The sequence below is a fragment of the Hypanus sabinus genome, chromosome 2 (assembly GCF_030144855.1).
Source record: "Hypanus sabinus isolate sHypSab1 chromosome 2, sHypSab1.hap1, whole genome shotgun sequence".
NCBI lineage: Eukaryota > Metazoa > Chordata > Chondrichthyes > Myliobatiformes > Dasyatidae > Hypanus > Hypanus sabinus.
In genome coordinates, this window is record NC_082707.1 from 123,333,494 (window position 1) to 123,348,011 (window position 14,518).

The window sequence follows — 14,518 nt, forward strand, 5'->3', positions numbered from 1 at the left end:
GAAAAGTTAAGCATCTGTCTTCAGGCTCCTGTGCCTCCTCCTTGATGGTAACAATGGGGTGGGGTGGGGTGGGGGAGGGCTTGTCCCGGGTGATGGGTATCCGTAATGATTGATAGGTGATACTTATTTTGAGGCATCACCTGCTGGGGAGGTCAGGGAACTGGCTGAATTTACAACTTTCTGCAGCTTTTTCCAACCCTGTGCAGTGGCCCTTCCATACCAGGTGATGACGCAACTAGTTAGAACACTCTCTAGAATTATTGTGCGCCTAGAATGTTTTGCTCCATTTAAAACTTGGGAGGTATAATTTCTATATCCAAATCTGGATCTTTGGATATATCTGAGGTACTAATCTGATACAATCTCCTGGGTCATTCTCTTTCTGTCCAACAAATAAACATTCAATATATCCTTTTTGCTTTCCTTAACCAATTTTCTCTCCAAGCTGTCCCTTTAATTGTACCTGCTTAATAATTAACACACATCTATTAAAAACCTACCTTAAGACTGTTACACTTCCCCCTTTCATCTCATTTCTGAACTATTTTCATCTACTGCTTTCTTAATGAGTAAATCTTAAATCTTCTTTATTGAACAAGTTGTGCAAGGGAGCAAATACAAGGCAGATACAATTTAAATGTGAAGAGATGTAGGATTCTAAAACTAAAAATAAGGGCAAAAGGATAGCAAGGGACAAAATTGATCTTCTGGAACATCAGAGTGGTAATCTATTGGTGGATCCAAAGGAGATCAGGGGAGATTTAAATGGAATTTTTGCATCTGTATTTACTTGGGACATAGAACCATAGAACATTACAGAAACAGGCCTTTTAGCCCTTCTTGGCTGTGCCGAACCATTTTTCTGCCTAGTCACAGAGTTTATAGATGTCAGGAAATGCAGCAGCGAGGTCATGGACCCTATACAGATTACAGGAGGGGTGTTTGGTGCCTTGAGGCAAATTAGGGTGGATAAATCCCTAAAGTCTGACAGTGTTCTTTTGGACTCTGTGGGAGGCTAGTGTAGAAATTGCAGGGGGCCCTGCAGGAATATTTAAAACATCCTTATCCACAGGTAAGGTGCCAGAGGATTGGAGGACAGCTAATGTTGTTCTATTGCTTAAGAAAGGCTCCAAGAATAAGCCAGGAAATTATACGCTGGTTAGCCTGACATCAGCAGTGGGGAAGTTATTGGAAGGGACCAGATAAAAATACAAGTATCTGAATAGACAGTACTGATTAGGGAGCATCAACTTGGCTTTGTGTATTGTGTCATGTCTGACAAATCTTAGTTTTTCGAGGAAGTTACCAGGAAAGCTGATGAAGGCAAGGCAGAGGATGTTATCTACATGGACCTTAGCAAGGCCTCTGACAAGATCTCACATGGGAGGGTGCTAAAGAAGGTTCATTTGCTCAGCATTCAAGATGAGGTACTAACTTGGATTCGACATTGGCTTCACAGAGGAAGTCAGATGGTGATTGTAGATGGGTGCCTCTCTGACTGGAAGCCTGTGACTATGGAGTACCACAGGGATCAGTGCTGGATCCTTGTTGTTTGACATCTATATCAACAAAGCAAATCTGCAGATGACACCAAGATTGGGGGTGTAGTGGATAGAGAGGAAAACTATCAAAGCTTTCAGCGGGATCTGGCCAGCTGGAAAAGTGGCAGATAGAATTTAACGGAGATAAGTATGAGATGTTGCACTTTGGGAGGACTAACCAGGGTATGTAGGTCTTATGTAGGTGAATGATAGAGTATTGGAGAATGCAACAGAACAGAGGGATCTGGGGATACATTCCTTAAATGTAGCACCACACGTAGATAGGATTGTAAAAAAAAACACAAACTTTTGGCACATTGACCTTCATAAATCAATGCATTGAGAACAGGAGTTGGGATGTTTTGTTGAAATTGTATAAGACATTGATGAAGCCTAATCTGGAGCATTGTGTGCAGGTTTGGTCACCTACCAACAGGAAAGATTGAAAGAGTGGAGAGAAAATTTACAAAGATGTTGCCAGGACTTGAGGACCTGAGTTATAGGGAAAGGTTGAATAGGTTAGGATTTTATTCCATAAAATGTAGAAGATTGAGGGAAGACTTGATGGAGGTATACAAAATTATGAGCGATATGGATGGGTTGAAGAGCATGTTTCTGTGCTGTGTTATTCTATGACTTTACGACTTCAGGCAAACTACATACAAGGAATTGCCCAGAACCAAGAGTCAAAATCTCAAGATACAAAGGCAAGATAATTAGCACCAAGCTCCAAAGAAATTTCTTTGCTCAGAGGCTGGTAAACCTATGGAATCCTCTTCTAAAGGAAGCAATGAAGCCCATGTCATTAACATATCAATAATCTAAGCATTTATCTCAATTAGGAATCATGAGATAAGGGAAGAATTCAGCAGACAGATGGTGGTACTCAAAGTACTAACCCTACTTCATTTTTGATCAATGCATCACATTTTTCATCTGAATACAACTTCTGCCACAAGAGGAACTGCTTTCACGCCTCCATTCAGCATCTCTTGATCATCTTCCTCTTATCTATAAATGGACAGATTTCCTTCATCATAGCTACTATTCATATCCTTCTCTGAACAACCCAAACCACCCATTTTTAAACAATTAATTTTCTGCATGGCTGTTTGAATAGTTGCCTTTTAACCTCTACTTTTACATAAACAAAAAACTCCAGGTGTTGATGCCTTTTCTTCCTCTCATTAGAAATATTAGAATTGGAATTGGTTTATTATTATCACATGTTTAGAGGTACATGTGAAAAAGTTCGTCTTGCATACTGTTCATTACAGTGCACTGAGGTACCAAAGGTAAAAGAATACCAGAAAGCAGAATAAGGTGTAGTAGCTACAGAAATTGCAGTTCAGGTAGACAATAAGGCACAAGGTCATAATGAGGTAGACTGCAAGATCGAGAGTCCAATTTATTATACTAATGAACCATTCAATAGTCTTTTAGCAGGAGGTGAGGCTGGTTTCCATGTAATGAACTTTGTCCATCACTTCCTGTAGTTTCTTGTGATCACAGGCAGAGCAGTAGTCATACTCTATGTGACACATCCAGATAGGTTGTTGTCCAGTGCAATAATATTTTATATAATATTTAAAAATTAAATCATCGGTAAGGGTCAACACAAACATGCCACTTTTCTTTAACCTCCTGAGAAAGCAGAAGCATCAATGATCTTTCTTGGTTGTGGCATCCATATGGTTAGAGCAGGACAAGCCAGTGGTGATATTCACTCCAGGGACCTTAACTTCAGCACAAATGATGCAGACAGGAGCACATGTACTACCCCCTTCCTCAAGCCAATGACGAGCTCTCGTTTTGCTGATATTGAGGGAAATGTTGCCCTCATGACACCCACCATGTTACTAAGCTCTCTATCTCCTTCCCGTACTCATTTTTATCTGAGATATGGCCCACTATCCCATGCAAACTTGGAGATGCAGTTAGAGCAAAAACTGACTATGCAGTCATGAGTGTACAGGGGTAGAGAAGGTGGCTGAGTATCAGCCTTGTATGGCACAAACGTTAAAGCTAAAACTAATCTTCCTTTATCTTTATTAGTCACATGCACATCAAAACATACAGAGAAATGTATCATTTACATAAATGACCAACAGAGTCTGAGTCAGAGGATATGCTGGGAGTAACCACCAAATATTGCCAGGATTCTGACGCCAACATAACATGATCAAGGCTTATTAAACTGTACGTCTTTTGGAATATGGGAGGAAACCTGAGCACCCAGATGAAATCCAGGCACCATGGAGAGAACAAACTCTTTTACAGACTATGGCAGGAATTGAACCCAGGCTGTTGGGTGTTGTTAAGGTTACAATACCATGCTACCCTGCTCAGAAAAATTGTGGCAGACGTGTTGCTGTCTATCCTTATTGATTGAATTCTGTTGGTCAGGAAGTCAAGGATCCAGTTGCAAAGTGAGGTATTGATTCAGTTTGGTTATGAGTTTTCTTGGAATTATAATATTGAAGCTAGCACCGCAATCAATAAAAGTCTAATTTAGTTATCTTTACTGTCCAGATGCTCCAGAGATTACAGCATGAAATTAGATGGCATGTGCTGTAGACCTGTTTCAGCAATAGGCCAATTGCAATGGGTTGAGGTTGATAGAGAGGCTGAAGTTAATGCTTACCATGACCAACCTCTCTCAAGACCAGAGACGTCAGAGCCACCTGGTGGTAAACATTAAAGGCATATTACTTATTTTTCTTAGCTACCAGGATGAGAGTGGGAGTGGGAAGTGGGAACCTCAGATTGAGGCAGATTAAAAATGTCAGCTAGTATCTCCAACAGCTAACTTGCATGGGATCAAAGACACCATCCAGGCCAGATGCTTTCCACTGGTTCACTCTTTAAAAGAGTGCAAACCATCTTTGGAAGTATTTTGTTCCAATACTTTTATCTACCAACCTTACTCTTACCTACAGCTAACTACTTTGACACTTGGTTATTGCTGGTCTACTTCTATACCCAATGACGTAATCATCTTTTCTCCAAATAAATTTGTTTGCAACTCAGTCATGGGTTTTTTTTTTATAAACACACATTTCCTCACACTGCCTACTTATGCTTATTATTTCAGCCTGCTATTAGGGTAAACTGCATATTTTTGCATAGATGCATCTTTGTAAATCCTCTAAAAAATTTGCTGGGGTACAATAATTAGCTAAAGGATAACAGCAAGACTAAATCTACTTACCTATCCCAAACATCCAGGGGGTCATTACCAGAATAAAAACGGATTTCTGCCTCAAAGGCTCTGAAAAATAGACAAAATCCAATGTTGAGCCTTGTAGCATCAGTTAACAATGTCAACATTTAATATTAAATGCTACCACTTAAAAAAATTCAGAAATGGCTGCTGCCAATGTATGCAACTCCTGATTTAAAAACTGTTGCAGTGTAATCACAGAACTTTTAAGACAGGCATTGCCTGCTCTCTAGGGCAGGCAATTGGTCAATGCAATGTCATATCTCACAAAAAGTTCAAATCCATAAATTCCACTACTGAAGATTTTAGAAACACTACCACCTCCAAACTTTTATGCAAGCCATTCTGTTGAAACTATCCACTGCTATGCTTTCATCTATACAGTCAAGATCTTGCAAAGAGATTTGGAAGTCTTAGTGCAGGATTTCTTAAAGGTTAACTTGCAGATTGTTGGTAATAAGGAAAGAAATGCAATGTTAGGATTAATTTCTAGATGACTAGAATATAAAAGCAAGATGTAAGGCAAAGGCTTTATAAGGCATTGGTCATACTGATTTTGGAGTATTGTGAGGAGTTTTGGACCCATATCTTAGGAAGAATGTGCCAGCATTGGAGAAGGTCCAGTGGAGGATCATGAGAATTATCCCAGGAATGAAAGGGTTAATGTATGAAATGTATTTGATGGCTATGGGCCTATTCCCACTGGAGTTTAGGAGAGGGGGAAAATCTCATTGAAATATATCAAATATTGAAAGGCCACAGATAGGATGTTTCCAATAATGGGCGAGTCTAGAACTGGAGGGCACAGCCACAGAAAAGGACATCCCCTTAAAACAGAGATGAGGAGGAATCTCTATAGCCAGAGTCTGTGGAATTCATTGCCACAGATGGCTGTGCACACCAACTCATTAGGGATATTTAAAGCCAAGTTTGATGGATTCTTGATTAGTAAGGATATCAAACGTCACAGGAGAGGTTGGAGAATGGGATTGAGGGGGGTAATAAATAAGTCATTATCGAATGGTGGAGCAAACGTGATGGTCAAATGGCCCAATTCTGCTCCTATGTTTTAAGTTCAAGGAACATCTGAAAGTTTCCAGAAACAATACAATCTCAATCTTGATACAGGTCTGTATCAATGAAGCTTATAAATCAAGAATGAATTAAAAAAATTATCACTAATAATGCTCACTTAGAACTAAGACGATATCTAAGGAAATTGGCCTTCAGTTTTCTCCCAGAATAAAACTTATTTAAAGAACATAAATCGTGTGAATTCTTGAAAAAGAATATACTTCAATAGGAATTTAAAAAAATTAAAATACAAATCTCATTATGAAAAGAAAACCAAATGCAAGAATCATATGTGCATTGACACCAAGAACATAATGACTATTCCTTTCGCAAGTGAACAGGAGTATCTTTTGGAAGTAAACTACTAACCCTCCCAATAGGGTCTATAGTCAACTATTACGTAACGTGATGTGCTTTCAAATACATTAATTGGATGACCACCGACCTATACATTCTACTGCTTTGAAACATCATTTACATCACAGGTTCTCTAGGAAAAGATTACTGTGTCAGCATCTATTTGGAAACACAGCTAATAACAATACGTGCACAAGTAATAATGTTCCCCTAGCCAAAATACTCTCCTGGGCATTTTGGTTTGGTATATTTATGGGTACTCACATGAATAGAGTCAGATGGTGCTGTCAATTCAAACATTGCAAATCCTGGTAGTAAGATACTTGTACCAACTTTAGGGTCTCACTAACGTTCGGGGCAGATAATTATGTTGTACTTTTCACTGATTATCATGGTTCATATTATGTAAACATGGACTCTTTTTCCAAGACCTTGTGCCAACATACTCATGCAGTATTACTCACTGTTTCTGTTCCTGGATACTGATCTGACATGGGCCTTCATGTTGTGCAAGCACATCCTTAAGTGTACCCACATCTCGGCCTTGCTTCAAAGGCTGAACATTCTCCTTACTTAGTTCCCAATCTGCCTCTGCCATTTCGAGAGTTGTTCAGCATTAATAAATAGAACCCTGCAAATGAAATACACATTTCCACTTTCAACCATCAGATTTGATTTATAAAAAAATATAAGCAGCTCAAGATTTTTTTTAAACTGCATGGGGGGGTGGGGAGGGGGAGAGAGAGATTGTTTTGTAAGAATGACCTGCAAGGAGTAGGCATTAAGCTGAACAAATCTTCGAATGTTATGAGGGATTAACAATACTTCTTTCGAGGGGGAAAAAGTATTCCAATTACTTAAAAGCATCTCTCCTTACTAACCACAATTTTAAATCGTACTTCCATATGAAGGCGAATGATCCTCGTATTCTGGCTTAAGATAAAGCACATATGCCCACATTGTTTTTAATCAAGTTAAAAACATACATACCCCATATCATATACCAAATCGGGATGGTCATTATCAAACTTGTAATATTAGTTATTGACCCATACAAACCATTTCCAATGCTGGATAAGAAAGAAAATATAGATACAAGCCTGACATATCCTTGGGTTCAAGATCACAGCAGCCAGTGCCAGGCTGGGAAGCATTGCAATATAGAATGAGAGAAAGTAAGAAACCCAGACCTTCTTGAATGCTTGGGTATAAAGTATTTTAATGACCAAAGCTTGGTTGAGCAGCTAACTGCATTCAGCTTTTATAAAAGAAAAACAAGTATCAAAAAAGGCAGATACAAGGAGAGAATTTCAGAATGTTGGCAAAGTACACCACCAAAAGTGGAGAAGCTTATTATCAGGAGGCGTTAACAGATTAGAATCAGAATCTGGAAAAGATTACAGAACTAGGATGTGAGTGGTTGCGGGCAGGGATACAAAACAGGGTCATTAACTTCCACTATTCATTAAGATCATAGCTGACTCTTCTCTTGCAGTACTGTTTTTCAATATTAATCGCTGCTTTCCTTGTTTGCCTATGTACATTTTTTGTCATTTCAGTACCCTGGGTCTCCATGGCGCTCTTTGTATAGACTGCCAGAGATTTACCATCCTCTGGTTGAATAAATTTATTTTGACTGTGATCCTACATCTCAGGTACCCAAAAAGCACTCTAGTCAAATCTGTAAGAATATGGTATTTTTTTTTTAAAAAAAACTAAAAATTTAGTTACATCACCTATACACAATGCACAGGCAGGCAATATTTACAAGACAGTAAGTATACTCAAATTAAACTATGGTTACCACCATCTATAAAACAGTCACTACCTTAGGGGGCCCACCACTAACTGAAGTCCCCCAGTGTGCCCATTGCAAATGTGTGCTCCCTCTCCAAGGACAGCCGGACATACCTAACCCATCAATTCTGTGCTGGCTCTCTAAAGAGCAACCCTATCAGGCGCACTTCGTTTCTTAAATGTGGGACTCTGAAGCTGCAGGGCTAATCACTGTTCCATATTTCCATCCCCAGTAAGGACCACAGGTCAGTTCACCAATGAGGAACCTTGGGTACAGTTAACATGGTCAGCCAGGAATAGGTAAGGCAGCCAGAACAATAGTAGCTCTACGAACTTTACTCAGGGAACTCTCAATATCAAATGCTGTCATGATGGAAGCACCAAACGTTTATACAGTACATTGGTCTTTCACAATCTCTGTGTATTCCAAAGAGCTTTTACAGCCAATAAAGTATTTTTCAAGTGTAATCAATATGAAATAATAGATAATTTTCTCCATACCAAGCTTCTACAAAGAACATACAGTGCATGATAGTTAACTACTGCTCATTCAGGGGTAACTCAGCAGCTGCTTTGCATGAAAAAATTCAACAAACTGGCTCTCGATTTATGTACTTGTCCACAAAAAGGCATTCAGACAGATCCACCCAATTGTATTAAGTATCCTGATGCCACTTTCTTAATTGATTATTGTAGGAAATGCTAGAACCTATCAGAAAAAGAATGGGAGCAACACACGCAAAATGCTGGAGGAAGTCAGCAGGCCAGGTAGCATCTATGGAAAAGAGTACAGAAAAGGCAGAAATTATAGACCAGAGTCTTACTTCAGTGGTTGGTAAGTTGATGAAGACCCTGAGAGGCAGGACTTATGAACATTTGGAGAGGCATAATATGATTAAGAATAGTCAGCATGGCTTTGTCAAAGGCAGGTCATGCCTCACAAGCCTGATTGAATTTTTTGAGGATGTGACTAAACATATTGATGGAGGTGGAGCCGTAGATGTAGTGTATATGGATTTCAGCAAGGCTTTTGATAAGGTACCCCATGCAAGGCTTATTGAGAAAGTGAGGTGGTATGGGATCCAAGGGGACATTGCTTTGTGGATCCAGAACTGGCTTGCCCACAGAAGGCAGAGTGGTTGTAGACAGGTCATATTCTGCATGGAGGCCGGTGACCAGTGGTGTGCCTCAGGGATCTGTTCTGGGATCTCTTTGTGATTTTTATAAATGACCTCAATGAGGAAGTGGAGGGATGGGTTAGTAAATTTGCTGATGACACAAAGGTTGTGGGTGTTGTGGATAGTGTGGAGGGCTGTCAGAGGTTACAGTGGGACATTGATAGAATGCAAAACTGGGCTGAGAAGTGGCAGATGGAGCTCAACACATATATATGTGAAGTGGTTCATTTCGGTAGGTCAAATATGATGGCAGAATATAGCATTAATGGCAAGACTCTTAGCAGTGTGGCAGATCAGAGGGATCTTGGAGTCCAGGTACATAGGACACTCAAAGCTGCTACGTAGGTTGTCTCTGTGGTTAAGGCATATGGTGCATTGGCCTTCATCAATCGTGGGACTGACTTTTAAGAGTCAAGAAGTAATGTAATAGACAATAGGTGCAGAAGTAGACCATTCGGCCCCTCGAGTCAGCACCGCCATTCTGAGATCATGGCTGATCATTCACTATCAATACCCAGTCCCTGCCTTGTCCCCATATCCCTTGATTCCCCTATCCACCAGATATCTATCCAGCTCCTTCTTGAAAGCATCCAGAGAATTGGCCTCCATCGTCTTCCGAGGCAGTGCATTCCACACCTCCACAACTCTCTGGGAGAAGAAGCTCTTCCTCAACTCTGTTTTAAATAACTGACCTCTTATTCTCAATCCATGCCCTCTGGTACTGGACTCTCCCAACATCTGGAACATATTTCCTGCCTCAATCCTATCAAATCCTTTAATTATCTTATTGCAGCTATATAGGACCCTGGTGAGACCCCACTTGGAATACTGTGCTCAAGTCTGGTCGCCTCACAGCAGGAAGGGCATGGAAACCATAGAAAGGGTGCAGAGGAGATTTACGAGGATGTTGCCTGGATTGGGGAGCATGCCTTATGAGAATAGGTTGAGCAAACTCGGCCTTTTCTCCTTGGAGCGACCAAGGATGAGAGGTGACCTGATAGAGGTGTACAAGATGAGAGACATTGACCATGTGGATAGTCAGAGGCTTTTTCCCCAGAGTTGAAATGGCTAGAGTTGAGGGCATAGTTTTAAGGTGCTTGGAAGTAGGTACAGAGGAGATGTCAGGGTTAAGTTTTTTTTAAAAACACAAAGAGCGGTGAGTGTGTGGAATGGGCTGCTGGCAGCAGAATCGATAGGGTCATTTAAAAGACTCCTGGATGGCTACATGGAGCTTAGAAAAATAGAGGGCTATGGGTAAGCCTAGGTCGGGGGTCGGCAACCCGCGGCTCCGGAGCCAAATGTGGCTCTTTTACGTCTGTGCTGCGGCTCCCTGTTGCTTTGGGAAATAATTGGTTGTGGCGACCCTTTTCCTGGCACATCCGAACCGACTCACAATTAGATAGCCTACGGGGGTTTGCGAGCACAGAGCTTTGGAGCCTCTGCGCCACGGGGGGCAGGTTGAGGGAGGCTTAAAAGTGAGGCTGAAGATTTCGAATAAAGTTTTTTCCTTCGACTGCAGTTACCGTCTCCGTGTCGTAATTTTAGCGCTGCGTGTAGCACACCGCTACATGGTCAGTATTTAATTAAAATGTATTTTATGTTAGTATGTTAGTTTGTTAGTTTTTGAAATGTAATTCTAAATTTGAAGATTATGGTGATCTTGTGCAATCTAAATAAGACGTTGTGGCGACCCATTTCCTGACACATCTGAACCGGCTCACAATTAGCCAGCGTTCAGGCTAAGGGAGATAGCCTACGGGGGTTTGTGAGTACGTGTCTTTTGCAGCATCCGCGCCCATGGGGGGGCGGGTTGAGGGAGGCTTAAAAGCAAGGCTGTTTAGTTCGAATAAAGCTATCTTTGACTGCAGTTTACTGACTGCGTGTAGCACACCGCTACAACGTGTTTTTATCGCTGGCTGTCCAGAGGGGAGGTGCTGAAACGCTTTGTCGCGTGTCTGGAAGAAGTGAAAACTTTCCTGGGCAGCAAAGGGCCCACCTTTCCTGAGCTGGAACAGCCAGAGTGGCTGGAAAAGCTACACTTCATGGTAGACATGACAGCGCACCTGAACACGCTGAACACAGCTCTTCAGGGGTAAGGACGTACAGCCCTGCACATGTTGGAGGATGTTTTGGCATATGAGCGCAAGTTGACAGTGCTTGCCAGAGATTTACAGAAAGGCACATTGTCTCACTTCCCCAATTTGAGAGAGTTCAAACAAGGTCATGACATGATAAATTCGGAGTATTTACGTTCTGCAATCATCGCAATGCAAACATCGTTTGGGAAACGCTTCTGTGAGTTCAGAGAGGAAAAAAAACACATTATCCTTCCCGGTCACTCCCCTAAGCATCGATCCATCCCTACTGAATACGACTGCATTGTCAGGTGTGAGTCAACCTGAACAAGTATGATAAATATTTTAATTGCCTATTATTTTACGTATATTCATATGTTTTCATTGTTCAGTGAAATAGTCCTTTCATTTTTCAGGTTGATAGCTGGCTGACGTTATTTTTGGTTTGCTGCTGGCGGCAAATTTAAGTTTGGCGTTTTTCATAAATACAAGAAGGACTCAAATAGACGTTGAGTATTTTACTTAAAAGTAACCTTCAACACAACGTCTTTTTTTCGGAGTTCAAAATGTTTTTGTTGCATGCAGAAATGTAATTTCGTTTTCTCTGCAGGAGTTCATCAATTTCATAAATGCAACACATTATAGTTTGTTTATACATAGCATAAAGGCAAAACAAAACGTTGTATGCAGTGTTATTTCATTTTAAATGTCAAACGGGTTTTGCGGCTCCCAGTGTTTTCTTTTCTGTGGGAAACGGGTTCAAGTGGCTCTTTCAGTGGTAAAGGTTGCTGACCCCTGGCCTAGGTAGTTCTAAAGCAAGGGCATGTTCAGCACAGCTTTGTGGGCCGAAGGGCCTGTATTGTGCTGTAGGTTTTCTATGTTTCTATGACATTTTGGGTTGAAACCCTCCTGCAGGACTGGAAAAAAACCTTCTGGTAATGCCTTCCCCCTTTCAGTTACCTCCTTATCACCTCCCTCTGGTGCTCCTCCCCCATTCCTTTCTTCCATGTCCTTATGTCCTCTCCTATCAGATCCCCCCTGCTCCAGCCAGTAGCTCTTTACTTCACCCCTCCCCCATCACCTTGTGTTTCTTCCTTCCTCCCCCCCCCCCCACTTTCTTACTCTGACTCCTCATCTTTTTTCCCCCTCCCAGTCTTGATGAAGAGTCTTGGCCCAAGTCATCTTTTTCATAGAGGCTGCCTGGCCTGTTGAGTTCCTCCAGCATTTTGTGTGTTGGATTTCCACCATCTGCCAATTTTCTCTTGTTTTTGCTAGGAAAAAAAAGGTTCTTATTTGAAAGCAAAAACACTCAATCTCTCCCAACTCACTCCATCTCATTTTTATCCACCCTCTTACCTACTTCTATCATCCACCTGCTAACTCCCACTTTCCCACCTAACACAACTAGCCCATCATCATTACCCCTCCCAAGTCCTCCAATCATCTTGGACTCCTCCCCTCTCTCTCCCACAAATGCTTTTTGACTGCAGGACTTCTTTGTTGTCCTAGATTCTAGCATCTGTAGTCTTGTGTTTCCTATGTACTCAATGACTTTGGATTTAAAAAAATGGAATTTGAAATGGATAATTTGCAAAAACATGAGTATTTTTCAAATGAGAGGTATTGAAAACAACAAAAAAGAAAATATCCAAATGTACAATATTGGGTAAATTCTGGCACAAACTCTTTGGATCAAAGTCAGTTGGGGCATCTCACGATCAGTTTGGAGCAAACAGATAGTTTCAGGCCCACAGCAGTACTGAACATTTAGCCTGGTATAAAAGGTAGACAAAAAAAAGCTAATGAATGGATACAGTAGTTTCAGTCCTAGTCTCAAGTTTGGAAGAAAAAATACATAAGCTCCTCACATAACAAAGGCAAGAGTGGAGAAGACACAAGATACTAGCTCCAGTGTGGGAAAAAAAAGCACCACACTGAAGAGGGAAAAAAATAGTACCAACACACCAAGGTTGCTCACCCAAGTGAACATTTTGCCAGCCTGGCCAACGCCATTTCACTCACAACTACTTCACACCAACCCCATCCAACACAGACATTCACTTAGTACTCAGAACTCTGTGCTGTACTCTAATAATTCAGTGGAAGATGATATGAAGGAGATAGTCTGCCAGATATTGCACTTCCCAGCTCAGATAGACTGGGATATTAGGTTATCAGATAAGCAACCACTACGTGATTTCATTCCAGATAAGGACGTGGGACAATGAATAAAATACTATGCATTAGCTTATCGGGGTTTTGAACGTTTTGTTAAATTAAGAGCGGATGCTGTATTACTCAAGTTAAACAGCATCAGAAAGAATACGCATTTTTAAATCTCCGGCTAACAATGGAGAGCATTCAAAGTGGATACTACTATCTCACAGAGAGATGGACATAGTTGCAGAAATGTAATAATGAACGATGGTTAGCCGTTTTGTTCACTTTAGGGAAAAAAAAGTAGGTCTTTCTCATTCATCCCAATTTCTTCACAGGCAAGATCAACAATCAAGAGAAGCAAGCTGAAGTAAAAGGCTCGGGGCCGGGGGAAGATTCGCTGCTCTGATACGGCAAGGTTCTGGAACTCATGATACCCTCTCCCCGCCTTGCTCCCTAGTTCGCCGAAAACCCTCATGTCGGATCGACCTACCCCAACTCCAGAGGGTCCCCGAGCTCACGCACCGTCCTCGTCAAACTCCTGCCGCGGTTTGAATTCAAACGGCCAGCGACCCGATGCTCTTTCCTGATTGGTTCCCGCAGCGACCTCCTCGCCAATTGAAATTGACAATAGCTTTTTATTAAAAACGGCAATCACTTATGCTACCAGTCTTTATATTTTCTGAAAATATATCTTACCATTTTCATAGCTGACTTAATTATTTTAAATTTCGGAATAAGCCTTCTGAAATTATGACCTTCCTAGAAATTGATTGGTTGTTGTGACAAGAAGCGGTTGATTGGGGCAAGGCAGTCTGGTCTATGTAGTTTTCAGTGTTGTTCTGGGAGCCTGGGAGTAAACAAGTGGCGTTTCTATTTACTTCTTATCAAATATCTCCATTGCAAATACTTACATTTAAGATTATCATCTGTGAATCATATTGCTTCTGATTTAGGAAGTACTATGTCCAATTTCTAATCCAGGATTTGAATCCTATGTACAGGCTAACCCTCACAAAATGCTAAGAGAACCTCAGAAGGCAGCATCAATGGAAAATAATAAACATTCAAATTTTCGGTCCGAGACCCTTCATCAGGACTCGAAAAAAAGATGAG

General features: G+C 41.1%; 1 protein-coding gene across 1 annotated transcript in view; it reads right to left on the reverse strand.

The window, feature by feature from the left end:
* bub1bb (BUB1 mitotic checkpoint serine/threonine kinase Bb) overlaps positions 1–13,951 on the reverse strand; it is a 69,894-nt gene extending 55,943 nt beyond the window's left edge. The window contains exons 1-3 of the mRNA XM_059953992.1: positions 13,896–13,951; positions 6,660–6,826; positions 4,753–4,812 (exon numbers count right to left, since the gene is read on the reverse strand). Coding sequence (XP_059809975.1) covers positions 4,753–4,812; positions 6,660–6,793 — 194 coding nt within the window. The 5' untranslated portion in view covers positions 6,794–6,826; positions 13,896–13,951. The remainder of the gene's footprint in view (positions 1–4,752; positions 4,813–6,659; positions 6,827–13,895) is intronic.
* Between the last annotated feature and the right edge of the window lie 567 nt (positions 13,952–14,518).